General features: G+C 49.5%; 1 protein-coding gene across 2 annotated transcripts in view; it reads left to right on the top strand.

Moving 5' to 3' along the window:
- uvrag (UV radiation resistance associated gene) overlaps positions 1–20,000 on the top strand; it is a 58,427-nt gene that overhangs the window by 13,968 nt on the left and 24,459 nt on the right. The window contains exons 7-12 of one of the 2 annotated variants that reach the window (XM_063014242.1): positions 4,906–5,011; positions 6,313–6,436; positions 7,498–7,582; positions 8,005–8,092; positions 8,296–8,356; positions 10,749–10,914. In XM_063014242.1, coding sequence (XP_062870312.1) covers positions 4,906–5,011; positions 6,313–6,436; positions 7,498–7,582; positions 8,005–8,092; positions 8,296–8,356; positions 10,749–10,914 — 630 coding nt within the window. Of the gene's footprint in view, positions 1–4,905; positions 5,012–6,309; positions 6,437–7,497; positions 7,583–8,004; positions 8,093–8,295; positions 8,357–10,748; positions 10,915–20,000 lie in introns of both variants that reach the window. The other variant, XM_063014241.1, reaches the window with a different exon arrangement.

The following is a 20,000-nucleotide window of genomic DNA, read 5'->3' as shown; positions in this document are numbered from 1 at the left end:
TCTGGTACAGGAACTGTAGAGTTTGGTACAGGAACTGTTGAGTTTGGTACAGGAACTGTTGGGTCTGGTACAGGAACTGTAGAGTTTGGTACAGGAACTGTTGGGTCTGGTACAGGAACTGTAGAGTTTGGTACAGGAACTATTGAGTCTGGTATCGGAACTGTTGGGTCTGGTACAGGAACTGTAGAGTTTGGTACAGGAACTGTTGGGTCTGGTACAGGAACTGTAGAGTTTGGTACAGGAACTGGTGGGGCTGGTACAGGAACTGTAGAGTTTGGTACAGGAACTGTTGGGTCTGGTACAGGAACTGTAGAGTTTGGTACAGGAACCGTTGGGTTTGGTACAGGAACTGTTGGGTTTGGTACAGAAACTATTGAGTTTGGTACAGGAACTGTTGGGTCTGGTACAGGAACTGTAGAGTTTGGTACAGGAACTGTAGAGTTTGGTACAGGAACTGTTGGGTCTGGTACAGGAACTGTAGAGTTTGGTACAGGAACTATTGAGTCTGGTATCGGAACTGTTGGGTCTGGTACAGGAACTGTAGAGTTTGGTACAGGAACTGTTGAGTTTGGTACAGGAACTATTGAGTCTGGTATCGGAACTGTTGGGTCTGGTACAGGAACTGTAGAGTTTGGTACAGGAACTATTGAGTCTGGTATCGGAACTGTTGGGTCTGGTACAGGAACTGTAGAGTTTGGTACAGGAACTGTTGAGTTTGGTACAGGAACTGTTGGGTCTGGTACAGGAACTGTAGAGTTTGGTACAGGAACTGTTGAGTTTGGTACAGGAACTGTTGGGTCTGGTACAGGAACTGTAGAGTTTGGTACAGGAACTGTTGGGTCTGGTACAGGAACTGTAGAGTTTGGTACAGGAACTGTTGGGTCTGGTACAGGAACTGTAGAGTTTGGTACAGGAACTGTTGGGTCTGGTACAGGAACTGTAGAGTTTGGTACAGGAACTATTGAGTCTGGTATCGGAACTGTTGGGTCTGGTACAGGAACTGTAGAGTTTGGTACAGGAACTGTTGGGTCTGGTACAGGAACTGTAGAGTTTGGTACAGGAACTGGTGGGGCTGGTACAGGAACTGTAGAGTTTGGTACAGGAACTGTTGGGTCTGGTACAGGAACTGTAGAGTTTGGTACAGGAACCGTTGGGTTTGGTACAGGAACTGTTGGGTTTGGTACAGAAACTATTGAGTTTGGTACAGGAACTGTTGGGTCTGGTACAGGAACTGTAGAGTTTGGTACAGGAACTGTAGAGTTTGGTACAGGAACTGTTGGGTCTGGTACAGGAACTGTAGAGTTTGGTACAGGAACTATTGAGTCTGGTATCGGAACTGTTGGGTCTGGTACAGGAACTGTAGAGTTTGGTACAGGAACTGTTGAGTTTGGTACAGGAACTATTGAGTCTGGTATCGGAACTGTTGGGTCTGGTACAGGAACTGTAGAGTTTGGTACAGGAACTATTGAGTCTGGTATCGGAACTGTTGGGTCTGGTACAGGAACTGTAGAGTTTGGTACAGGAACTGTTGAGTTTGGTACAGGAACTGTTGGGTCTGGTACAGGAACTGTAGAGTTTGGTACAGGAACTGTTGGGTCTGGTATCGGAACTGTTGGGTCTGGTACAGGAACTGTAGAGTTTGGTACAGGAACTGTTGGGTCTGGTACAGGAACTGTAGAGTTTGGTACAGGAACTGTTGGGTCTGGTACAGGAACTGTAGAGTTTGGTACAGGAACTGGTGGGGCTGGTACAGGAACTGTAGAGTTTGGTACAGGAACTGTTGGGTCTGGTACAGGAACTGTAGAGTTTGGTACAGGAACCGTTGGGTTTGGTACAGGAACTGTTGGGTTTGGTACAGAAACTATTGAGTTTGGTACAGGAACTGTTGGGTCTGGTACAGGAACTGTAGAGTTTGGTACAGGAACTGTAGAGTTTGGTACAGGAACTGTTGGGTCTGGTACAGGAACTGTAGAGTTTGGTACAGGAACTATTGAGTCTGGTATCGGAACTGTTGGGTCTGGTACAGGAACTGTAGAGTTTGGTACAGGAACTGTTGAGTTTGGTACAGGAACTATTGAGTCTGGTATCGGAACTGTTGGGTCTGGTACAGGAACTGTAGAGTTTGGTACAGGAACTATTGAGTCTGGTATCGGAACTGTTGGGTCTGGTACAGGAACTGTAGAGTTTGGTACAGGAACTGTTGAGTTTGGTACAGGAACTGTTGGGTCTGGTACAGGAACTGTAGAGTTTGGTACAGGAACTGTTGGGTCTGGTATCGGAACTGTTGGGTCTGGTACAGGAACTGTAGAGTTTGGTACAGGAACTGTTGGGTCTGGTACAGGAACTGTAGAGTTTGGTACAGGAACTGTTGGGTCTGGTACAGGAACTGTAGAGTTTGGTACAGGAACTGGTGGGGCTGGTACAGGAACTGTAGAGTTTGGTACAGGAACTGTTGGGTCTGGTACAGGAACTGTAGAGTTTGGTACAGGAACCGTTGGGTTTGGTACAGGAACTGTTGGGTTTGGTACAGAAACTATTGAGTTTGGTACAGGAACTGTTGAGTTTGGTACAGGAACTGGAGAGTTTGGTACAGGAACTGTTGGGTCTGGTACAGGAACTGTAGAGTTTGGTACCGGAACCAGAACTTTGATACAGGAACTGTAGAGTTTGATGTTTCCGTTCTGTACTGCTGTGTCCGCTGTACCCTGAAGGGCGGTCTGGCCGGTGTCGTGCTGTGGGTCCTGTATCTGTGCCAGCCCGTGGTTGGTTCCATCAGCTGTGTTCCGAATGGTTCCGTGTTTGATGTGTTTACGCTCCATGTGCTTTCGTTTTTCCTCCCAGGAACCGAAACCGAGCGTCCAAACAAAACAAAACAAACATCAGCGTCCGAGAACAAAACAAAATCAGTTGGGTCACATGATGAAGTCAAAACAAAAGCAGTCTGATCAAAGATCGACGTGAATGCGCCAGTGCTGAGTCCTGAGCTCCGTTAGTACCTCCAGATTTACACTGAGATGTTCAACTACGACCTAAATACACGATCCAGGATGTGACCAAAAGTATGTGGACGTCTCACCACGAGCTGGTGCCGTTTCAAACCCTGAGTGTTAATATAACAGCCCTGTTACTGGGACCGATGGGCAGGGACCACGCCCCTGTTTTTGGGACTGATAGAAAGTGACCACGCCCCTGTTTTTGGGACTGATAGAAAGTGACCACGCCCCTGTTTTTGGGACTGATAGAAAGTGACCACGCCCCTGTTTTTGGGACTGTTAGGCAGGGACCACGCCCCGGCTGAAGAGCAGGGATTCGTATCATCTGATTGTTTACTAAAAGATGAAAGCGTGTTTTGTTTGATGTGTCGTTTGTTTGTTTGTGTTTGTAAGTTTGTTTATTTTTGTTTGAAGTTACCGTGCAACCACTCACGTCCTGCTCTGATTGGACGACGAGCGCTCAGCAATGCGTGAAACACGATAAGAGCCTATCAGATTGCTCCGGTGATACGCCGGTCTGATCAGACGCTGATTAGAGTTTATAATCAGAGCTTCACATCAGGAGAGACGAGAGAGAGACGAGAGAGAGAGAGAGACGAGAGAGAGAGAGAGAGACGAGAGAGAGAGACGAGAGAGACGAGAGAGAGAGAGACGAGAGAGAGACGAGAGAGAGACGAGAGAGAGAGACGAGAGAGAGAGAGAGACGAGAGAGAGAGACGAGAGAGAGAGAGACGAGAGAGACGAGAGAGAGAGAGACGAGAGAGAGACGAGAGAGAGACGAGAGAGAGAGACGAGAGAGAGAGAGAGACGAGAGAGAGAGACGAGAGAGACGAGAGAGAGAGAGACGAGAGAGAGAGAGACGAGAGAGAGACGAGAGAGAGAGACGAGAGAGAGAGAGAGACGAGAGAGAGACGAGAGAGAGACGAGAGAGAGATGCTTCAGCTTCTCACCCCAAACAGCCTCAGAGGGACTTTTATCATCGTCAGTCAGATTAATTATCGAGGGTTTAATTATTGTTGAACAATCGTTGTTCATGTGGTCGCTCAGCCTCAGCCGGCAGGCAGAGCCGAGATTCGATCCGATGTATTCCAGATCCAGCTCTGGTTCCAGCGTGTGTTCTTACCGCTGCACCACCTGAGCAGCTTTTTTTTGTTTATTTATTGTTTTTTGTTTATTATTTTTGATCTTGTTTATTTCTCATGTTTTTTATTTATTGTTTATTTGTTGTTTTTTATTTTTTGTTTATTTCTTGTTTTTTGTTTTTATTTTTTGTTTATTTCTTGATTTTTATTTATATTTTTTATTTATTTCTTGATTTTTATTTTTATTTTTTGTTTATTTCTTCTTTTTTGTTTTTATTTTTTGTTTATTTCTTGATTTTTATTTTTTGTTTATTTCTTGTTTTTCTTGTTTTTTATTTTTTGTTTTTATTTTTTGTTTATTTCATGTTTTTTGTTTAATTTTTTATTTATTTATTTTGTTTTTTATGTTTTGTTTATTTCATGTTTTTATTTTTGTTTATTTTTTGTCTTTTTTTCATTATTCTCTTATTAATTTATTTGTTTACTTGATTTTTTGTTTTAAATTTTTTTTCTTATATTTATTTCTTGTTTTTTTGTTTATTTTTTGTCTTTCAAGTTTTTAATTTGTAGTTTTTTGTATTTATTTAAATTTTTTTATTTTTCTCATCTTGTTTATTAATTTATTTGTTTATTTGATTTTTTTGTTAAAATTTTTTTCTTATATTTATTTCTTGTTTTTTTTATGTCTTGTTAATTTATTGCTGGTTTTGTTGATTTGCTGTCCCACCCCCTGTCAGGGTATGAATGTGAAGGTTCCTGTTCCGCCACAGCGCTGTATGCTAATGCTGATCATGCTAATGCTAACCATGCTAACTCCTCTGTCCGTTTAGACTCCACACGGCGCAGAAGGCGATTAAACAGACGCAGGTGACGGTGCAGAGAATCGGCCGACAGATCGAGGAGAAGCTCCGAACCACGGCGGCCTGTACCGAACTGGTGAGAGTCGCTCCCTCAGGCACAGCCAGAAATATGTGGACACCTGACTGATCTGCTCACCCCCCACAAACGCGTATTTATATGAATCATGACGTTGAAAGCAAATAGATCATTAATCGAATCGTTAATAAACAGTATATATGCACAACATGTTCAAAAGTATGTGGACTGAGTTCCTAATTCAGAGTTCAGGTGTTTCAGGTGCATGAAATCCATTCTGTAGAACAGGCTGTGTGGCAGCAGTTTGGGGAAGGACCTGACCTGTTGCACAAGAGCTTGGTGTGACAGGATCCCAGCAACCTGCCTGAGCAGGTGTTCTTTTGACTGAACGGGCACAAATTCCCACAGGCGCACTCCAAATTTGTTGTGATCAGGCAAGTTCTGGGTCAGAAAGTGATGGAACCCCTGCAAAATGTCTGAGGAGGTGCGTCTGAGGTGCGTCTCGTGCCAGCGCTGGTGTGTGATTAGCACGTGTGTGTGTGTGTGTGTGTGTGTGTGTGTGCGTGCGCGTCGGGTGTGTATCAGGGCCGATGGAGGTCCTATCAGCACTCGGGCTCTGATAACACACACGAGATGTTTGCTTTGATCCTCACGGTGAGGAACCTTCACACCCACATCCACCCGCCCGTCAGCGACCGTGTGGTTTTATCATCATCATCATCTTCATCATCATAATGGAGGAACAGAGAGCGACATGAAAGGCTGAGAGATCTCCTCCCGTCTCCTTCACACTTTCACTCCATCTTCTTCTCCGTCTGATGTGCTTGGGGACCCCGGACCGAACCCCCCCCGACATCATCAGATCTGCTCCTCGGTCCCTTTATCATCACTCGATGGAACGCTCTGATGGTCACATGATCAGAAGAACATTGAGTCTCTCTCTATCGTCCAGAACGGCTTTGATCTTCTCATGGGTTGGCGCGACTCCAAAATGAAAAGCGTTCCTCTCTGTTCCTCGCCGAGCGTTTCGCTAAACGAAGGGTCTGGACTTCATCCTGGCGTCCATAAAAGCTCTGATCATGTGACCTCGCGTCGTATACGTTACCCTCGTTAGAGCTGATCGCTTCCACCTGACGCTGCTGGTACCAAGATGGATCCTCCACTGTTCCCAGCGTAGATGCAGAGAAGGTGCTGCTCAGGGGTCCAGTTATGTGCAGTCGCTGTCTGTGGCGTCTCTTCCTGTCCATGAGCTTCCACGTGTTCAGTTCACCCCTCCAATTAATGCACGTCTTCTTGTTCTCTCTCTCTCTGTGTGTGTGTGTGTGTGTGTGTGTGTGTGTGTGTGTGTGTGTGTGTAGAAGAAGGAGCGTGAGTGTATGCAGTTACGTATCGGAGTGTTACGGAGTGAGGTGAGCAGACAGAGGAAAGCTCTACACAGAGAGAACGACACACTGCACAAAGAGAGGAACCACGTACAGAGGAAAGGTACACACACACACACACACACACACACACACACACACACACACACACTCGTCTACACACACATCTATACACACTGCACACACACACACACATCTGCACACACACACACACACACACACACACACTCATCTACACACACACACACACACTCGTCTACACACACACACACACACACACACTCGTCTACACACACACACACACACACACACACACACGTCTACACACACACTCGTCTACACACACACACACACACACACACTCGTCTACACACACACACACACACGTCTACACACACACACACACACACACACACTCGTCTACACACACACACACACGTCTACACACACACACACACTCGTCTACACACACACACACACACACACTCGTCTACACACACACACACACACACTCGTCTACACACACACACACACACACACACACTCGTCTACACACACACACACACTCACACACTCGTCTACACACACACACACACACACACACACACACTCGTCTACACACACACACACACACACACACACACACACACACGTCTACACACACACACACACACACACACACACACACACACTCAACACACACGTGCATGTATATACACACACACTGGGCACTGAGGTCGTTTGGGGACACATGGGCCACGTCCCAAATCACAAACACTGTAAAACAACACAGCACAGAATAGAACCAGGTGTGTGTGTGTGTGTGTGTGTGTGTGTGTGTGTGTGTATGATGGTGCAGTACAGCACCTGTGCTGGTGTTGTACGTGTCCAGACATTCCAGATCTGCCTAACACACACACACACACACACACACAGATTACCTATCACTGTTTTACTGCATCATCCTCAATCACAGCAGCATTCCACCCTCATCCCATCAAAGCAGTGTGAACACACACACACACACACACACACACACACCGTTAGAGTTCTTTACACCAGCCAGCGGTGTGTTCAGCTCAGCACGTATGGAGGAGCACGCTACTCTCTCCGTATCCCTCCACCCGAGCCTGATGTGTGTGTGTGTGTGTGTGTGTGTTGTAGAAGAGACGTTCTCGTCCCAGCACCAGGTTCTGACGACAGAGCGAGAAGCTCTAACAGATCTACAGAAGGAAAGCACTGCAAAAAGGTCAGTCCCTAATTACCACTGGACCGTTCTCTTGGTGTACTCCACACGTCATGAAACACAAGTCGGTCAAGCAGCGTTTGTGACTGAAGCTCCTGCCATTCGTCCACTAATAAAGCCACTGATATTTCCATTTGATATAAAGTATTCAGCCCTGTATGACGGACTTATACTCAACAAGTGTGTGTTTCAGCCACGCCCTGGTCCTGCACGACTGGTTTCCCTGACCACAGCCCCAAGTAAAATGGACACATTGAGGCCTGACCCTTCCACAAATTCTGTTCCAGGATAAACCGAGTCAAGCTCACTGTCGGGCGTCCACATACTTTTGTGCCTGCTGTGTGTACAGTGTTTAAGATCATTCCACTCTACCGTGTGTGTGTGTGTGTGTGTGTGTGTGTGTGTGTGTGTGTGTGTGTGTACAGAGAACTGTTCCTGAAGACCAACGCCCAACTTACATTTCGGTGTCGTCAACTCCACTCCGAACTTTCATACATCTACCCCATCAATGTGGTGAGCACACACACACACACACACACACACACACACACTCACACCTCACTGGTTACTCATTATTTCACCCGTGTGGATGAACTGGGATTTGTTCTTTTTGACTGACACACACACACTCTGCGGTCTGAAATGTGTGTTGTTTACCACAGCTGTGTGTGTGTGTGTGTGTGTGTGTGTGTGTGTGTGTGTGTGTGTGTTTACAGAATAATCAGTCAGACTTTGTGATCTGTGGGGTGAAGCTGCCAAACTCGGAAGACTTCCAAGGTAACGTGTGTGTGTGTGACGTGTCAGTACAGATTGTTGGCACCGAAGTTGGCACCCAGGCCATACCAACCTCCACTAGTCTGGGAATGCCTTATTTATTACATTTTGGAACATGACTACAGGGATTCACTTCCTTTTGAACCAAGGCTGTTAGATTGGGTTGAGATCTTCACCACACAGAGCCCAGACCTCCATCCTTCTGAACGTGTGAGGGATGAATTGGAACAGTGACTGTGCTTTGCTTCCTGGACTGAATGTGCACAAATGGGCATGAATTCTCACACACACACTCCAAAATCTTAAGGCTAATGATTATGGTATGGGATGTCCATCAGTGTAGGATATCTTATATAAGGTATATGGGACGCCCTCTGCTGGCGTGCGACTCTCCGTGCGCGATACGGATCTCTGTATGAACCCGCCCGCCGCGGGTGAAAAGAAGCGGTCGGTGCGGCACGCGTGTCGGAGGGGGCGTGTGTGTTAGTCACGGCCCCCCCTGGGTCAGGAGTAAAGGTCTGCAGCAGTGCAATGGGGTGATTGGATATGACTAAATCTTCATGATTTTGGAATGTACCGGGTGTCCACATACTTTTGATCATTGAGTTTGTTTGTGAGCAGACTGAATCGTTTTTGAAAACACACACCCCCCCCACACACACACACCCCTCCCGCAGTAATCCAGAACATTCTGGGGTTAGAACCCGGTGAAATCCGGCACTAAACACGCGAGCGACGGTGCTAAACCTCACACGGCGGCTCCGCCCCGCCCCGGGCTGTTTTGATTTCACGCTGCAGCGCGGGTATTAGTGAGGTAAACCTCCGATCAAGCTGGCGGTGCGCGCTGCCAACATCCAGCCGCGCGGGTGGTCGACGGGAACGGCCGCTGGCACCCAGGCGCGGGCGAATAAAAGCCCAAACTCTCGCGACGTCCCGGGGCGAGAGCGGACGCGCCGCTGCGATTACGTAACGCCGTAAAGCTCCGAGTTCAAACGTCCTCGGGACCGAGCGGCGTGGTTCTTTGTTGTTGTACGGGCGGGTCATGTGACCCCGCGTCTACCTCAGATTGTATGTCATTATTTTGGAAGCGCGCACTTAAGCGCTTGATTACGGGGTGCCGAACGCTAGCATTAGCCGCGCTGGCGGGCGTACAGATCTCTTTACGATGATGTCATGTACATAAAAGCGCAAACGAACCATGTGACCCGCCCGTACAACCTTACCCAAACTACTCAGGCGTCCATGTACTTTTGGCAGTACGGAGGCTTCTCGGACTTCACATTCCAAACCATGAAGACCTTGCGCGAGATTTTGGAGATTTTGTTTGTGCATGTATTATTGCAAAAGAGCATTTTTGGATGGGAAGGCCAGGCTCACAGTCCACATTCCAATCCATCCCAAAGCTGTTCAGGGCTCTGGGGTTTTGTTTGCAATGGTAGCAGAAATGGTACCAGTTTGTTTCCCACCCCTCTATAATTAGCACAGGTGTCCATATACTTTTGACTGTTTAGTGTATCCTACACAGCCAAAAGTTTATGGACGGTACAGGGTTTGTGTTCATGTCTGGTTTGATCCTGAAGTTTGGAGTCGATCTCTCAGAGCTTTCTGATCTTACTCATGATGATGAGACATGAAGCCTCCTAAAAGATCTGATCTGATCATTAATCTGGAAGATCTTGAGCTGCAGGCTGAGGTGGTTAGATCTTCCACCATGAGCACATACATCTACATACATCTAAATCCACATGTGGAGTTCTGGATGAGCACAGAATCCTCTTTAAAAGCTTTAGGGTGAGCTGAGGGGCTGAAGACCTGAGAGGCTGAAGAGCTGAAGAAATAAAGAACTGAAGAACTGAGGAGCTGGAGAACTGAAGAGCTGGAGAGCTGAGAAGCTGGAGAACTGAAGAGCTAAGGATCTGAGGAGCTGAAGAACTGTGTAACTGAGAAGCTGAAGAGCTGGAGAACTGAAGAGCTAAGAAGCTGAAGAGTTAAGAAGCTAAAGAGCCGAGCATCTGAGGAGGTGAAGAACTTAATTGAGAGAACTGATGAGATGGAGAACTGAAGAGCTGAAGAACTGAGAAGCTGGAGAACTGAAGAGCTGAAGAACTGAGAAGCTGGAGAAGTAAAGAGCTGAGACGCTGGAGATCTGGAGAGCTGGAGCACTGAAGAACCGAGGAACTGAGAAGTTTGGAAGCTGGTGAGCTGAAGAGTCCACAAAATGATCTTGCAGCCTTGATGATCTGTACTGGCTCTGGTTTGAGGATCTTCTCATGTAACCCAGCGTTGTAGGAGAAGACTCGGTGCTGCTGTGTTGGATTTTTGTCCTGTGTGGGTGTCGGCCGGGCGTTTCTTGTTTTTCTGACCCGTTTCTCTGCTCTGTTGTTTCTGTCTGCAGCAAAGGATGATGGGAGTGTGGCGGTGGCCCTGGGTTACACAGCGCACCTGGTTCTGATGATTTCCTGCTTCCTGCAGATCCCACTCAGGTATCCCGTCGTGCACCGGGGCTCGCGCTCCACCGTCCGGGACACCATCACCGACAAGCTCAGCGAGAAGGAGCGAGAGTAAGAACTCCCCACAGTCCTCATTCCATTCAGCAGGGCCTAGCATGTCACGTGAGCGGGTGTTTTAGCCCCGCCCGTTAGAGAGGTGCAGGGCCTAGCATGTCACGTGAGCGGGTGTTTTAGCCCCGCCCGTTAGAGAGGTGCAGGGCCTAGCATGTCACGTGAGCGTGTGTTGTGTGATAATTATTGAAATCATATCCCTATAGTATCCCTATAGAACCTTTAAGAGACTCTACAGTCTTGATTCCAGCTGATATCTGGTGCAGAATATCGGACGATGGTATCAGTCCGGCGGTATATCGGTCCGGTCCTGGTGTCCACCTGTCTGTTAGCGTGTGAGTGAGACGCCGCTCAGACCCTCGGCTTTCATCTCGCGCACCCCCCCCCCCCCCCCCCCCCCCCCCGCACCCCCCGCTTCCTCCCTTTCATCTCTCTTTCATCTGTGGGCTCTGAGTGCCGCAGATTTACCGCCGCTGCTGAAGCGGACGAGATGAATCGCCGTGTTAAACGCCCGTCACGAGGAAGCGGCGCTCGAGGTGTGTGTGTGTGTGTGTGTGTGTGTGTGTGTGCGCGCGTCCCGTCCGGCTCCTCAGCCTGAGAAACGTTAGCGTCTGAAGTATGTGGAAACATTCCGTCCGCGAGCCCTCGCTGTGCGACCCCGGGAGCGATCTCATAACCCGCCGGATTTATGGACGTGTTTTCCTCTCGGCGGCGTCACGCCTCGTTCTGGATGTCAGATAAAAAGCTTCGGTGCTACCAGGCGTGGAGACGATAACGTATCCATCCGAGATGAAAGCGCTAACAGGGTCTCGGGCCAGGAGCGCCGTACTGACACGCCAGCCTCGACGCTCAGGTCGGCGTAAAGCTCGCTGGACTGCGGACAGCGGCGTGGATGTTTCATCAGATTAAAGCAAAGTAAGTTGGTCAGTGAATCGGCGATTCGGTATAAGGTCAGAAAGTGAGGTTACTGAGGTGATTCAGTAAATCAGTGTGTAAATGATTCAAAGTGTCGCTGACTGAATGAACAAGCGAGTCAGCACACTTACTGATTCATCAGTTTAGCACATGAATTGGTGAATCGCTGGGTGAATGAATGAATCAGCAAGGCGGTGAATGAGCAGAGATTAAGTGAGTCGTGTGAATCATTTAGCAAATAAGTGAATTGGCAAGATACTAAAGTGATTCAGTACATCAATGTCCAAATGATTCAATGAGTCGCTGACTGAATGAACAAGTGAGTCAACAGACCAGACTGTGAGGCCTCTAATAATTGATTCATCAGTTACGCAAGCAGAACAAGCAAGCAGATGACTCTGTCACAGTGTCTGTAAGTGAGTCGTATGAATCATTTGGCAAATCAGTGACTCTGATAGTGACTCTTTAGCAGGTTACTAAAGTGATTCAGTAAATCACTGTGCAAATGATTCAAGGAGTCACCGAGTGAACAAACTTCTGAATCATTTAGCAAGTGAGTGACTCAGTAAGAATGTGATTCAGTAAATCTGAGCAATTAAATCTATGGACGGATGATTCAAGGAGTCACTGACTAAATGAGCAAGTGAACGAGTCAGCAAACGAATCGGTGACTCCAGTAAACTCGATTGCAAGTAGGTGAGTAAGCGAGGACGCCTGTGAGTGAATGAATCAGTGATCCAGTAGACGAATTAATGAATCATTAGGTTAGGATTCATAGCAGGAGCTTATTTCTCGCCTTGTATACTGATGTAAAGCTCGCTTGACTGTGGACAGCGTCGTCCAAGGTACAGCTGCCTTTCCATCCATCTAATATCGTCATTTTCAAGTCGCAAACCGCTTCTTTTCACCAGACGGGCGGATTCTCCCAAACACGATGCGCTCGGTGTGATCCTCTGACCCTGTAGGTGCCACTGTTGCAGGGACTTGGATATGACTGACAGCCGTTTGTCCTCAGAGAACCCGTCCGTGCCGAGAAGCCGAGGATCAAACCCAGGTCCTCGGGCGTGCAGCACCTACGTTATTGCGGCTACGTCATGCTAATCAGACGGGTTTTGTAAACTGAACCGAGTCGAGACTCGCCGCCCGCCGCCGAACCCTCGGCATGGTAAAACCGCGGCGGTGTGTCCCATCTCGCCGCGATGGCGTCGACCTTCAGGCGGCGGGTTCGGGACATGATGTCACGGCCGCTATTCAGACGTCGGCTCTTCACCCAGATCGGCTCTTTGTGCCCGGAGCTCGTAACGGGCGCACGTGTGAGCGTACAATTACGTTTCCGTCGTTCAGACGAGCGTTCCGGGGGATTCGCGCGGCGCACGTACACACGCCCGCACGCGAGCGCTCGTCTCCCCGCCCTGATTATACGCTTCTGATTGGGATTCCTCACATTCCTCACATTCCCCCCTAATGAAGCGCTGGTTATAACACGGCGTGAGCAATCAGGGGGGCGGGGCGCGTTCTGGATCTCACGCTGATGAAGTGATGAAGTGAAAGGGTTAAAGCCGTAATCAGACCTGCGCCGGCGTTATTATAGGGGGGTTTGTTCTGTGCCCCGAGCGAAGCTGAGCCTCACGCTAACCTCTGTCTGTCTGCAGTGAATCTGAGACACGCTATCTGATTCACTCACTCACTCATTCACTCACTCACCCACTCACTCACTCACCCACCCACTCACTCACCCACCCACTCACTCTTTTACAGACTGATTCACCCTATGACCGACTGATTCACTCACTCATTCACTCACTCACTCACCCACTCACTCACTCACCCACCCACTCACCCACCCACCCACTCACTCACCCACCCACTCACTCTTTTACAGACTGATTCACCCTATGACCGACTGATTCACTCACTCATTCACTCACTCACTCACCCACTCACTCACTCACCCACCCACCCACTCACCCACCCACTCACTCACTCACCCACTCACTCTTTTACAGACTGATTCACCCTATGACCGACTGATTCACTCACTCATTCACTCACTCACTCACCCACTCACTCACTCACCCACTCACCCACCCACTCACTCACTCACCCACTCACTCACCCACCCACTCACTCACCCACCCACTCACTCACTCACCCACCCACTCACCCACCCACCCACTCACTCACCCACCCACTCACTCACCCACTCACTCTTTTACAGACTGATTCACTCATTTACAGACTGATTCACCCTATGACCGACTGATTCACTCACTCATTCACTCACTCACCCACCCACTCACTCACTCACTCACCCACTCACTCACTCACCCACCCACTCACCCAATCACTCACCCACCCACCCACCCACTCACTCACTCACCCACCCACTCACCCACCCACTCACTCACCCACCCACTCACTCACCCACCCACTCACTCACCCACCCACTCACTCACCCACTCACCCACCCACTCACTCACCCACCCACTCACTCTTTTACAGACTGATTCACCCTATGACCGACTGATTCACTCACTCATTCACTCACTCACCCACTCACTCACTCACCCACCCACCCACCCACTCACTCACTCACTCACCCACTCACTCACCCACCCACTCACTCACCCACCCACTCACTCACCCACCCACTCACCCAATCACTCACCCACCCACCCACCCACTCACTCACTCACCCACCCACTCACCCACCCACTCACTCACTCACCCACCCACTCACTCACCCACCCACTCACTCACCCACTCACCCACCCACTCACTCACCCACCCACTCACTCTTTTACAGACTGATTCACCCTATGACCGACTGATTCACTCACTCATTCACTCACTCACCCACTCACTCACTCACCCACCCACCCACCCACTCACTCACTCACTCACCCACTCACTCACCCACCCACTCACTCACCCACCCACTCACTCACCCACCCACTCACCCACCCACTCACTCACCCACCCACTCACTCACCCACTCACTCTTTTACAGACTGATTCACTCATTTACAGACTGATTCACCCTATGACCGACTGATTCACTCACTCATTCACTCACTCACCCACCCACTCACTCACTCACTCACCCACTCACTCACTCACCCACCCACTCACTCACCCAATCACTCACCCACCCACCCACCCACTCACTCACTCACCCACCCACTCACCCACCCACCCACTCACCCACCCACTCACTCACCCACTCACTCTTTTACAGACTGATTCACTCATTTACAGACTGATTCACCCTATGACCGACTGATTCACTCACTCATTCACTCACTCACCCACTCACTCACTCACCCACCCACCCACCCACTCACTCACTCACTCACCCACTCACTCACCCACCCACTCACTCACCCACCCACTCACTCACCCACCCACCCACCCACTCACTCACCCACCCACTCACCCACTCACTCTTTTACAGACTGATTCACTCATTTACAGACTGATTCACCCTATGACCGACTGATTCACTCACTCATTCACTCACTCACCCACCCACTCACTCACTCACTCACCCACTCACTCACTCACCCACCCACTCACTCACCCAATCACTCACCCACCCACCCACCCACTCACTCACTCACCCACCCACTCACCCACCCACCCACTCACCCACCCACTCACTCACCCACTCACTCTTTTACAGACTGATTCACTCATTTACAGACTGATTCACCCTATGATCGACTGATTCACTCACTCATTCACTCACTCACCCACTCACTCACCCACCCACTCACTCATTCACTCACTCACTCACCCACCCACTCACTCACCCACTCACTCTTTTACAGACTGATTCACTCATTTACAGACTGATTCACCCTATGACCGACTGATTCACTCACTCATTCACTCACTCACCCACCCACTCACTCACTCACTCACCCACTCACTCACTCACCCACCCACTCACTCACCCAATCACTCACCCACCCACCCACCCACTCACTCACTCACCCACCCACTCACCCACCCACCCACTCACCCACCCACTCACTCACCCACCCACTCACCCACCCACCCACTCACTCACCCACCCACTCACTCACCCACTCACTCTTTTACAGACTGATTCACTCATTTACAGACTGATTCACCCTATGATCGACTGATTCACTCACTCACCCACTCACTCACCCACCCACTCATTCACTCACTCACTCACCCACCCACTCACTCACCCACTCACTCATTTACAGACTGATTCACCCTATGATCGACTGATTCACTCACTCACCCACCCACTCACTCACCCACTCACTCTTTTACAGACTGATTCACCCTATGACCGACTGATTCACTCACTCACTCATTCACTCACTCACCCACCCACTCACTCACTCACTCACCCACTCACTCACTCACCCACCCACTCACCCAATCACTCACCCACCCACCCACCCACTCACTCACTCACCCACCCACTCACCCACCCACTCACTCACCCACCCACTCACTCACCCACCCACTCACCCACCCACTCACTCTTTTACAGACTGATTCACCCTATGACCGACTGATTCACTCACTCATTCACTCACTCACCCACTCACTCACTCACCCACCCACTCACCCACCCACTCACTCACTCACCCACTCACTCACCCACCCACTCACTCACCCACCCACTCACTCACTCACCCACCCACTCACCCACCCACCCACTCACCCACCCACTCACCCACTCACTCTTTTACAGACTGATTCACTCATTTACAGACTGATTCACCCTATGACCGACTGATTCACTCACTCATTCACTCACTCACCCACCCACTCACTCACTCACTCACCCACTCACTCACTCACCCACCCACTCACTCACCCAATCACTCACCCACCCACCCACTCACTCACTCACCCACCCACTCACCCACCCACCCACTCACCCACCCACTCACCCACCCACCCACTCACTCACCCACCCACTCACTCACCCACTCACTCTTTTACAGACTGATTCACTCATTTACAGACTGATTCACCCTATGATCGACTGATTCACTCACTCATTCACTCACTCACCCACCCACTCACTCACCCACTCACTCACCCACCCACTCACTCATTCACTCACTCACTCACCCACCCACTCACTCACCCACTCACTCTTTTACAGACTGATTCACTCATTTACAGACTGATTCACCCTATGACCGACTGATTCACTCACTCATTCACTCACTCACCCACCCACTCACTCACTCACTCACTCACCCACTCACTCACTCACCCACCCACTCACTCACCCAATCACTCACCCACCCACCCACCCACTCACTCACTCACCCACCCACTCACCCACCCACCCACTCACCCACCCACTCACTCACCCACCCACTCACTCACCCACCCACTCACTCACCCACTCACTCTTTTACAGACTGATTCACTCATTTACAGACTGATTCACCCTATGATCGACTGATTCACTCACTCACCCACTCACTCACCCACCCACTCACTCATTCACTCACTCACTCACCCACCCACTCACTCACCCACTCACTCATTTACAGACTGATTCACCCTATGATCGACTGATTCACTCACTCACCCACCCACTCACTCACCCACTCACTCTTTTACAGACTGATTCACCCTATGACCGACTGATTCACTCACTCATTCACTCACTCACTCACCCACCCACTCACCCACCCACTCACTCACCCACTCACTCACTCACCCACCCACTCACTCTTTTACAGACTGATTCACTCATTTACAGACTGATTCATGCGTTTATCCACCCCCCATCGTCCTAATTAACGATTCACTTCTCTGTTTATTCACTTATTAATTTATTTATTTAACGATCCATCAGACCACCGACCTCCTGGCTCAGCGATTCACAGGTTGATTCACTCACTAAGTGAATCTTTGATTAATTTGTCTGAACGTTTTCCTGCTCACACAGACTGATTCATGTGCTTATCAGCTCCTCCACCGTCCTAATAAACGATTCACTCGATCATCCCTCCGTTTATTCACTCATTAATTAATTTATTTAATGATCCGTAAACCTACCGACTCACTTAGTGACTCTTTGATTCATTTGTCTGCATGTTTTCATGCTCAGAGTTACTGATTCACTCTCAGCGATTCACCCGCTGATTCACACAAACGCTCGTTTGCAGGCTGGTGTGGCGGCCAGAAGGCCTGGCTTGCAGTCGACATTCCAGTTCATCCCAAACGTGTTTGATCATATCAGGTTGAGGTCAGGTGACTTTGTGCCACAGTTGAAAGTCTGGAATTGATTTTATTGGCTGGAAGACGAGCTCAGCAATATGGGGGGTGTCCATATACATTTGGCCGTGTGTGTGTGTGAGCCACAATTACATGATTTACTGTGTTGAATATAAATTGTTTAAATTAAATCTAGGTTTTTTGGGGGGTGGAGGGTGAAGTTGCATCAGCAGGGGGGTCGAATTAATCCCCGAAACATCAAAAAGCCCAAATGAAGAGAGGAAACCCCCCTTTTATTTCAGACAGGTCTGTCCTGAACCGACTGCTACCAAACGGGACCCGTCTGTTCACACTTCGGGTCCTTCACCCCCCTCAGGTGTCGCTGATCGGGCCTGTATGCCCGGACGACCTCTGACCCCCCCCTCCCCAGCAGTGTTTAGGATTCCGGCGGTGTTTAGGCGGTAATGAAGTGCGATGCGCCCCGCCGGCGGCTCATTAAACCGTCGGGGTGACGTTTCCTGGACGAGGATGAGTGAGGTGCGAGGGGACCGGAGGCGTCAGGGGGGGCCGGCCTGTGCTCTGGTTTGGCTCTCGGTTCAAGTTTTAGTGATGATAAAGTAGCAAGGGGTCTCTGTGCGGCGCCCTCGATCCGCCAGTAGGGGGCGTAATCCGCCGCAGGGGATTCCTCATAACTGCAGCAAGTACGCCCTCTGCTGGCGGATCGACGGCGCCGCACAGAGACTGGGGATAATGGAGATCGATACGTGACTCTCCATGCGCGATACGGATCTCCGAATCATGAATGAATTCATTCATTTATTAATGACCGCAAACCTGCCAGCCAATCAGAATCCCCCGTTTCCCGTCGTCATGGTTATTTTTACGATATAAAACCTGGCTAGCTCTGGTTTAACCCCCATATGGAGTCGTTTCCGAATTTTTTTACGAGTCGCTCTTGCCGGACTCGTAAAACCAGCGTTGAGGAATCCGTGTCTCGATTTCGGGGCTTCGGTTTTGGAGTTCGGCGAGGGGAAGTCAGACGGGGGTGGTGGGGGTGGGGGGTTGTTTCTTTTTTTTGGGGGGGGGGGGGGGGGGCAGGTTGGATGTATTGGCCATGGTGCTCCACTCAGACCTTATCCAGATGAATTATGGGTAACAGAGTCCAGGAGACTACGAGTGAAGGGTTTTCTGAGTTACACTGGACGGTCTAAAGTATTTGGACTCCTGAGCCTGACCTATTAAAGCAGCACCTTTTATTCTGAGGAGCTTCCCACAAGACTTTGAAGTGTGTCTGTGGGAATTTGTGCCCAGCATTTGTATGGCTGGGTGCAGTCGGTGTTCCGGTTCAGCCCAGAGCTGTTGAGTGGAGCTGAAGCACAGGGCCTTCCCCAAACTGTTGCAGCAAAGTCGGAAGCACATGGTTTCCTTTATAATGTTCATATGCCTGAAATGCATTAATTTAGTAATTAGGGGGGCGTCCCAATATTTTAGCTCATATAGTGTCTAGCACTGAATGTGCCAGAACCTGGCCAGAAGTATGTGGACACTCTGCTAATGGACATTTGGTGTTTCATCAATATAACAATTATACTGTATATATATAAGGTACCAGACTAGTAATCAAAAGGTCGCTGGTTCAAGCCCCACCACTGCCAGGTCGCCACTGTTGGGCCCTTGAGCAAGGCCCTTAACCCTCGATTGCTCAGACTGTATACTGTAACAGTTCAGTTGGATAAAATGCGAGTTTGAACACACTGAGCGTATTTGAGATGAATTGGAACACCCATAGCAGCTGACCTCCGAATTTTCACAGACATCTCATGATCTCATACATCCTGTAACAAGCCCTTCCACAGGAGCGGAGGCTGTGATGGCGGCAAACCAGGATGTGGTTTCCGTAGTAACTGTAGTTTCCATGGTTTTGGAGTATATTTGGAGTATGG

Source organism: Trichomycterus rosablanca, chromosome 18 (assembly GCF_030014385.1).
Source record: "Trichomycterus rosablanca isolate fTriRos1 chromosome 18, fTriRos1.hap1, whole genome shotgun sequence".
NCBI lineage: Eukaryota > Metazoa > Chordata > Actinopteri > Siluriformes > Trichomycteridae > Trichomycterus > Trichomycterus rosablanca.
The sequence above is the reverse complement of the archived record's forward strand: the minus strand, read 5'-3'. Positions and strand labels throughout refer to the sequence as shown.